The sequence below is a fragment of the Pongo pygmaeus genome, chromosome 2, assembly GCF_028885625.2.
Source record: "Pongo pygmaeus isolate AG05252 chromosome 2, NHGRI_mPonPyg2-v2.0_pri, whole genome shotgun sequence".
NCBI lineage: Eukaryota > Metazoa > Chordata > Mammalia > Primates > Hominidae > Pongo > Pongo pygmaeus.
Window position 1 is genome coordinate 208,044,811 of NC_085930.1, and position 8,738 is coordinate 208,053,548.

An 8,738-nucleotide genomic window follows, 5' to 3' on the forward strand; every position below is an offset into this window, starting at 1 on the left:
TGGCTGAAGAACAGCTTCTGCAGGCCCCGCTCTTGCCTCCCAGGGGCCTCTCCAGGCCCGGCTCTCGACCCACGGCAGCCTCCCGGGGCCAACTCCTTGCCTGCCTCCCGGCAGCCTGCGAGCGGCCCAGCTCCTCCCTCATGGTGGCCTGTTGAGGCCCAACTCATGCCTGTGGCACCCTGCCCATAGGCGTGAGCCCCTGCCTCACACTGGCCTCTCTCACGCTGAGAGAGGTCCTCTCTCACGCTAGGACTTCTCTCAGCGTGAGAGAGGACCTGTGAGAGGACCTCTCTCAGGGTGAGAGGACCCCTCTCAGCGTGAGAGAGGACCCTCTCAGAGGACCTCTCTCACGCTGAGAGAGGACCTGTCTCACGCTGAGAGAGGACCCCTCTCAGAGGACCTCTCTCACACTGAGAGAGGTCCTATCTCACGCTGGCCTGTTGAGGCCCAATTCATGCCTCTGGCACCCTGCCTAGAGGCGTGAGCCCCTGCCTCACACTGGCCTCTCTGACGCTGAGGTTCTCTCTCATGCTAGGACTTCTCTCAGCGTGAGAGAGGACATGTTATAGGACCTCTCAGCGTGAGAGAGGACCTCTTTCAGCGTGAGAATGGACCTCTCTCAACGTGAGAGAGGACCCCTCTCAGAGGACCTCTCTCAGCGTGAGAGAGGACCCCTCTCAGAGGACCTCTCTCAGCGTGAGAGAGGACCCCTCTAAGAGGACCTCTCAGCGTGAGAGAGGACCCCTCTCAGAGGGCCTCTCTCACGCTGGCCTGTTGAGGCCCAACTCATGCTTTTGGCACCCTGCCCAGAGGCGTGAGTCCCTGCCTCACACTGGCCTCTCTCACGCTAGGACTTCTCTTAGCGTGAGAGAGGACCTGTGAGAGGACCTCTCTCAGCATGAGAGAGGACCTGTGAGAGGACCTCTCTCAGGGTGAGAGAGGACCCCTCTCAGCATGAGAAAGGACCCTCTCAGAGGACCTCTCTCACGCTGAGAGAGGACTCTTCTCAGAGGACCTCTCTCACACTGAGAGAGGTCCTCCCTCACACTGGCCTGTTGAGGCCCAATTCATGCCTCTGGCACCCTGCCCAGAGGCGTGAGCCCCTGCCTCACACTGGCCTCTCTTACAGTGAGAGAGGACCTCAGCGTGAGAGAGGACCTCAGCGTGAGAGAGGACCTGTGAGAGGACCTCTCTCAGTGTGAGAGAGGACCCCTCTCAGAGGACCTCCCTCACGCTGGCCTGTTGAGGCCCAATTCATGCCTCTGGCACCCTGCCCAGAGGCGAGAGCCCCTGCCACACACTGGCCTCGCTCACGCTGAGGTCCTCTCTCACGCTAGGACTTCTCTCAGCGTGAGAGACTACCTCTCTCAGCGTGAGAGAGGACATGTTAGAGGACCTCTCAGCGTGAGAGAGGACCTCTTTCAGCGTGAGAAGGGACCTCTCTCAGTGTGAGAGAGGACCCCTCTCAGAGGACCTCTCTCAGCATGAGAGAGGACCCCTCTCAGAGGACCTCTCAGCGTGAGAGAGGACCCCTCTCAGAGGACCTCTCAGCGTGAGAGAGGACCCCTCTCAGAGGGCCTCTCTCACGCTGGCCTGTTGAGGCGCAACTCATGCCTCTGGCACCCTGCCCAGAGGCGTGAGCCCCTGCCTCACACTGGCATCTCTCACGCTGAGAGAGGTCCTCCCTCACGCTAGCTTGTTGAGGCCCAGCTCATGACTCTGGTGGCCTCTCCAGGCCCAGTCCCTGCCTGTTGGCTGGCGGCTTCTAGAGGCCCAGCCTCTACCTCAACAGTGGGCCCTCCAGGCCCATCTCTTGCCTCGCCGTGGCCTCCTTGGGCCAGGCTCCCGCCTCGGGACGGCCTCCGCAGGCCCAGCTCCTGCCTCGCGGAGGCCCTCCGGAGGCCAAGCTCATACGCCACGGCGGCCTCTCCCAGCCTGGCGTTTGCTCCTTTGCAAGTGCTCCAGGCCCTGCACTTCCTCCAGTCGGCCTCTCCAGGCCCAGCTCTTCCTCCCGGCAGCCTCTACAGGCCCAGACTGTCATCAAGTCGGCCTGTCCTGCCTCCTGGCAGCCTCTGCAGGCCCAGACTGTCATCAAGTCGGCCTGTGCTGCCTCCCGGCGGCCTCTGCAGGCCCGGGGTGGCCAACTTGAGGACGACTTGGGCCTGTAGAGGCGGCTGGGAGGAAGAGCTGGGCCTGGAGAGGCCGACTGGAGGAAGTGCAGGGTCTGGAGCGCATGCAAGGGAGCAAACACCAGGCCGGGAGAGGCCGCCGTGACGCATGAGCTTGGCCTCTGGAGGGCCTCGGCGAGGCAGGGGCTGGGCCTGGAGAGGCCACCAGAGTCATGAGCTGGGCCTCAACAGGCCAGCGTGATGGAGGACCTCTCTCAGCGTGAGAGAGGGCAGTGTGAGGCAGGGGCTCACGCCTCTAGGCAGGGTGCCAGAGGCATGAGTTGGGCCTGAACAGGCCACCGTGAGGGAGGAGCTGGGTTGCACGCGGGCTGCCAGGAGGCAGGCAGGGACTTGGTCCCGGGAGGCCGCCGTGGGGCGACAGCTGGGTCTGAAGAGGCCCCTGGGAGGCAACAGCGGGGCCTGCAGAGGCTCTTCTCCAGCCAGAGCTGGGCCTGTACAGGCCACCGGGAGGCAGGACGTGGGCCTGAAGAGCTTGGCTGCAGAAACTTCGGGGCCTACAAACGCCAGCAGGAGCTGAGCCAAAAGAGCTTGCTTGCTGGGAGTCAGGAGCTGGGCTGGGAGACGCAGCCAGGAGGAACAGCTGGGCCTGCAGAGGCCACCATGAGGGAGGCAGAGGCTGGGCCTCCTCAAGTCGGCCTCTCCAGACCCACTTGCAGCCTCCCGGCATCCTCTCTGGGCCCAGTTCTTCCTCCCGGCTGCGTCTCCAGGCCCAATTCCGGCCTCCCAACAACCTCTTTGGACTCAGCTCCCGCCGAGCTCCCGGCGGCCCTGGTAGGCCCACAACTTCCTGAAGCCAAGCTCCCCAGGCCCAGCTCAGGCCTCACGGTGGCCTCTCCAGGCTCAGCTCCTGCCCTCCGACGGCGTCTCCAGGCTCCAAACGGCGTCGGGTCGGTGGGCTCCTCCTGGCCCAGCTTGGGCCTCCCGGCAACCTCTGCAGGCCCAAGTCATCCTGAAGTCGGCCTCTCCAGGCCCAGCTCCGGCCTCCCAGCAAGCAAGCTCTTTTGGCTCAGCTCCTGCCCAGCTTCCGCTGGCCTTTGTAGGCCCCGAACTTTCTCCAGCCAAGCTCTTCAGGCCCACCTCCTGCCTCCTGGTGCCTGAACTGGCCCAATCCTGGCTGGAGAACAGCCTCTGCAGGCCCCGCTCTTGCCTCCCAGGGGCCTCTCCAGGCCTGGCTCTCGACCCACGGCGGCCTCCCGGGGCCAACTCCCTGCCTGCCTCCCGGCAGCCTGCGAGCGGCCCAGCTCCTCCCTCATGGTGGCCTGTTGAGGCCCAACTCATGCTTTTGGCACCCTGCCCAGAGGCGTGAGCCCCTGCCTCACACTAGCCTCTCTCACGCTAGGACTTCTCTCAGTGTGAGAGAGGATCTCAGCGTGAGAGAGGACCTGTGAGAGGACCTCTCTCAGCGTGAGAGAGGACCTGTGAGAGGACCTCTCTCAGCGTGAGAGAGTGCCCTCTCAGAGGACCTCTCACGCTGAGAGAGGACCCCTCTCAGAGGATGTCTCTCACGCTGAGAGAGGTCCTCCCTCACGCTGGCCTGTTGAGGCCCAATTCATGTCTCTGGCACCCTGCCCAGAGGCGTGGGCCCCTGCCTCACACTGGCCTCTCTCAGTGTGAGAGAGGATATGTTAGAGGACCTCTCAGTGTGAGAGAGGACCTCTTTCAGCGTGAGAAGGGACCTCTCTCAGCGTGAGAGAGGACCCCTCTCAGAGGACCTCTCTCAGCGTGAGAGAGGACCCCTCTCAGAGGACCTCTCTCAGCGTGAGAGAGGACCCCTCTAAGAGGACCTCTCAGTCTGAGAGAGGACCCCTCTCAGAGGGCCTCTCTCACGCTGGCCTGTTGAGGCCCAACTCATGCCTCTGGCACCCTGCCCAGAGGCGTGAGCCCCTGCCTCACACTGGCCTCTCTCACGCTAGGACTTCTCTCAGTGTGAAAGAGGATCTCAGCATGAGAGAGGACCTGTGAGAGGACCTCTCTCAGCATGAGAGAGTGCCCTCTCAGAGGACCTCTCACGCTGAGAGAGGACCCCTCTCAGAGGATCTCTCTCACGCTGAGAGAGGTCCTCCCTCACGCTGGCCTGTTGAGGCCCAATTCATGTCTCTGGCACCCTGCCCAGAGGCATGAGCCCCTGCCTCACACTGGTCTCTCTCAGTGTGAGAGAAGATATGTTAGAGGACCTCTCAGTGTGAGAGAGGACCTCTTTCAGCGTGAGAAGGGACCTCTCTCAGCGTGAGAGAGGACCCCTCTCAGAGGACCTCTCTCAGCGTGAGAGAGGACCCCTCTCAGAGGACCTCTCTCAGCGTGAGAGAGGACCCCTCTCAGAGGACCTCTCTCAGCGTGAGAGAGGACCCCTCTCAGAGGACCTCTCTCAGCGTGAGAGAGGACCCCTCTAAGAGGACCTCTCAGTGTGAGAGAGGACCCCTCTCAGAGGGCCTCTCTCACGCTGGCCTGTTCAGGCCCAACTCATGCCTCTGGCACCCTGCCCAGAGGCGTGAGCCCCTGCCTCACACTGGCCTCTTTCACGCTGAGAGAGGTCCTCTCTCACGGTAGGACTTCTCAGTGTGAAAGAGGACCTCAGCGTGAGAGAGGACCTGTCAGAGGACCTCTCTCAGCGTGAGAGAGGACCTCTTTCAGCGTGAGAAAGGACCTCTCTCAGCGTGAGAGAGGACCCCTCTCAGAGGACCTCTCTTACGCTGACAGAGGTCCTCCCTCACGCTAGCTTGTTGAGGCCCAGCTCATGACTCTGGTGGCCTCTCCAGGCCCAGCCCCTGCCTGTTGGCTGGCGGCTTCTAGAGGCCCAGCCTCTACCTCAACAGTGGGCCCTCCAGGCCCATCTCTTGCCTCGCCGTGGCCTCCTTGGGCCAGGCTCCCGCCTCGGGACGGCCTCCGCAGGCCCAGCTCCTGCCTCGCGGAGGCCCTCCGGAGGCCAAGCTCATACGTCACGGCGGCCTCTCCCAGCCTGGCGTTTGCTCCTTTGCAAGTGCTCCAGGCCCTGCACTTCCTCCAGTCGGCCTCTCCAGGCCCAGCTCTTCCTCCCGGCAGCCTCTACAGGCCCAGACTGTCATCAAGTCGGCCTGTCCTGCCTCCTGGCAGCCTCTGCAGGCCCAGACTGTCATCAAGTCGGCCTGTCCTGCCTCCCGGCGGCCTCTGCAGGCCCGGGGTGGCCAACTTGAGGACGACTTGGGCCTGTAGAGGCGGCTGGGAGGAAGAGCTGGGCCTGGAGAGGCCGACTGGAGGAAGTGCAGGGTCTGGAGCGCATGCAAGGGAGCAAACACCAGGCCGGGAGAGGCCGCCGTGACGCATGAGCTTGGCCTCTGGAGGGCCTCGGCGAGGCAGGGGCTGGGCCTGGAGAGGCCACCAGAGTCATGAGCTGGGCCTCAACAGGCCAGCGTGATGGAGGACCTCTCTCAGCGTGAGAGAGGGCAGTGTGAGGCAGGGGCTCACGCCTCTAGGCAGGGTGCCAGAGGCATGAGTTGGGCCTGAACAGGCCACCGTGAGGGAGGAGCTGGGCTGCACGCGGGCCGCCAGGAGGCAGGCAGGGACTTGGTCCCGGGAGGCCGCCGTGGGGCGACAGCTGGGTCTGAAGAGGCCCCTGGGAGGCAACAGCGGGGCCTGCAGAGGCTCTTCTCCAGCCAGAGCTGGGCCTGTACAGGCCACCGGGAGGCAGGACGTGGGCCTGAAGAGCTTGGCTGCAGAAACTTCGGGGCCTACAAACGCCAGCAGGAGCTGAGCCAAAAGAGCTTGCTTGCTGGGAGTCAGGAGCTGGGCTGGGAGACGCAGCCAGGAGGAACAGCTGGGCCTGCAGAGGCCACCATGAGGGAGGCAGAGGCTGGGCCTCCTCAAGTCGGCCTCTCCAGACCCACTTGCAGCCTCCCGGCATCCTCTCTGGGCCCAGTTCTTCCTCCCGGCTGCGTCTCCAGGCCCGATTCCGGCCTCCCAACAACCTCTTTGGACTCAGCTCCCGCCGAGCTCCCGGCGGCCCTGGTAGGCCCACAACTTCGTGAAGCCAAGCTCCCCAGGCCCAGCTCAGGCCTCACGGTGGCCTCTCCAGGCTCAGCTCCTGCCCTCCGACGGCGTCTCCAGGCTCCAAACGGCGTCGGGTCGGTGGGCTCCTCCTGGCCCAGCTTGGGCCTCCCGGCAACCTCTGCAGGCCCAAGTCATCCTGAAGTCAGCCTCTCCAGGCCCAGCTCTGGCCTCCCAGCAAGCAAGCTCTTTTGGCTCAGCTCCTGCCCAGCTTCCGCTGGCCTTTGTAGGCCCCGAACTTTCTCCAGCCAAGCTCTTCAGGCCCACCTCCTGCCTCCCGGTTCCTGAACTGGCCCAGTCCTGGCTGGAGAACAGCTTCTGCAGGCCCCGCTCTTGCCTCCCAGGGGCCTCTCCAGGCCCGGCTCTCGACCCACGGCGGCCTCCCGGGGCCAACTCCCTGCCTGCCTCCCGGCAGCCTGCGAGCGGCCCAGCTCCTCCCTCATGGTGGCCTGTTGAGGCCCAACTCATGCTTTTGGCACCCTGCCCAGAGGCGTGAGCCCCTGCCTCACACTGGCCTCTCTCACGCTAGGACTTCTCTCAGTGTGAGAGAGGATCTCAGCGTGAGAGAGGACCTGTGAGAGGACCTCTCTCAGCGTGAGAGAGGACCTGTGAGAGGACCTCTCTCAGCGTGAGAGAGGACCTGTGAGAGGACCTCTCTCAGCGTGAGAGAGTGCCCTCTCAGAGGACCTCTCACGCTGAGAGAGGACCCCTCTCAGAGGATGTCTCTCACGCTGAGAGAGGTCCTCCCTCACGCTGGCCTGTTGAGGCCCAATTCATGTCTCTGGCACCCTGCCCAGAGGCGTGAGCCCCTGCCTCACACTGGCCTCTCTCAGTGTGAGAGAGGATATGTTAGAGGACCTCTCAGTGTGAGAGAGGACCTCTTTCAGCGTGAGAAGGGACCTCTCTCAGCGTGAGAGAGGACCCCTCTCAGAGGACCTCTCTCAGCGTGAGAGAGGACCCCTCTCAGAGGACCTCTCTCAGCGTGAGAGAGGACCCCTCTCAGAGGACCTCTGTCAGCGTGAGAGAGGACCCCTCTAAGAGGACCTCTCAGTGTGAGAGAGGACCCCTCTCAGAGGGCCTCTCTCACGCTGGCCTGTTCAGGCCCAACTCATGCCTCTGGCACCCTGCCCAGAGGCGTGAGCCCCTGCCTCACACTGGCCTCTTTCACGCTGAGAGAGGTCCTCTCTCACGGTGGGACTTCTCAGTGTGAAAGAGGACCTCAGCGTGAGAGAGGACCTGTCAGAGGACCTCTCTCAGCGTGAGAGAGGACCTCTTTCAGCGTGAGAAAGGATCTCTCTCAGCGTGAGAGAGGACCCCTCTCAGAGGACCTCTCTCACGCTGACAGAGGTCCTCCCTCACGCTAGCTTGTTGAGGCCCAGCTCATGACTCTGGTGGCCTCTCCAGGCCCAGCCCCTGCCTGTTGGCTGGCGGCTTCTAGAGGCCCAGCCTCTACCTCAACAGTGGGCCCTCCAGGCCCATCTCTTGCCTCGCCGTGGCCTCCTTGGGCCAGGCTCCCGCCTCGGGACGGCCTCCGCAGGCCCAGCCCCTGCCTCGCCGAGGCCCTCCGGAGGCCAAGCTCATGCGTCATGGCGGCCTCTCCCGGCCTGGTGTTTGCTCCTTTGCATGCGCTCCAGGCCCTGCACTTCCTCCAGTCGGCCTCTCCAGGCCCAGCTCTTCCTCCCCGTGGCCTCTGCAGGCCCAGACTGTCGTCAAGTCGTCCTGTCCTGCCTCCCGGCGGCCTCTCCAGGCCTGGGGTGGCCAACTTGAGGACGACTTGGGCCTGTAGAGGCCGCTGGGAGGAAGACCTGGGCCTGGAGAGGCTGACTGGAGGAAGTGCAGGGTCTGGAGCGCATGCAAGGGAGCAAACGCCAGGCCGGGAGAGGCCGCCGTGACGCATGAGCTTGGCCTCTGGAGGGCCTCCGCGAGGCAGGGGCTGGGCCTGGAGAGGCCACCGGAGTCATGAGCTGGGCCTCAACAGGCCAGCGTGATGGAGGACCTCTCTCAGCGTGAGAGAGGCCAGTGTGAGGCAGGGGCTGACACCACTGGGCAGGGTGCCAGAGGCATGAGTTGGGCCTGAACAGGCCACCGTGAGGGAGGAGCTGGGCTGCACACGGGCTGCCGGGAGGCAGGCAGGGACTTGGTCCCGGGAGGCCACCGTGGGACGACAGCTGGGTCTGGAGAGGCGCCTGGGAGGCAACAGCGGGGCCTGCAGAGGCTCTTCTCCAGCCAGAGCTGGGCCTGTACAGGCCACCGGGAGGCAGGACGTGGGCCTGAAGAGCTTGGCTGCAGAAACTTCGGGGCCTACAAACGCCAGCAGGAGCTGAGCCAAAAGAGCTTGCTTGCTGGGAGTCAGGAGCTGGGCTGGGAGACGCAGCCAGGAGGAACAGCTGGGCCTGCAGAGGCCACCATGAGGGAGGCAGAGGCTGGGCCTCCTCAAGTCGGCCTCTCCAGACCCACTTGCAGCCTCCCGGCATCCTCTCTGGGCCCAGTTCTTCCTCCCGGCTGCGTCTCCAGGCCCGATTCCGGCCT

The 8,738-nt window shown here is 64.2% G+C and overlaps 1 protein-coding gene and 1 pseudogene across 1 annotated transcript; both read left to right on the top strand.

Annotated features, from left to right (window-relative positions):
* The first annotated feature begins 608 nt into the window (after positions 1–608).
* Positions 609–3,495, top strand: LOC129032759 (putative uncharacterized protein FLJ46235; annotated as a pseudogene).
* Positions 3,496–5,443: 1,948 nt separating this feature from the next.
* On the top strand, positions 5,444–8,101 carry LOC134739142 (putative uncharacterized protein FLJ44672). Its single transcript, XM_063661432.1, has 3 exons — positions 5,444–5,480; positions 5,674–6,385; positions 7,906–8,101. The coding sequence occupies exons 1-3, from the start codon at positions 5,444–5,446 to the stop codon at positions 8,099–8,101; spliced, it is 945 nt and encodes a 314-aa protein (XP_063517502.1).
* The last annotated feature ends 637 nt before the right edge of the window (positions 8,102–8,738 follow it).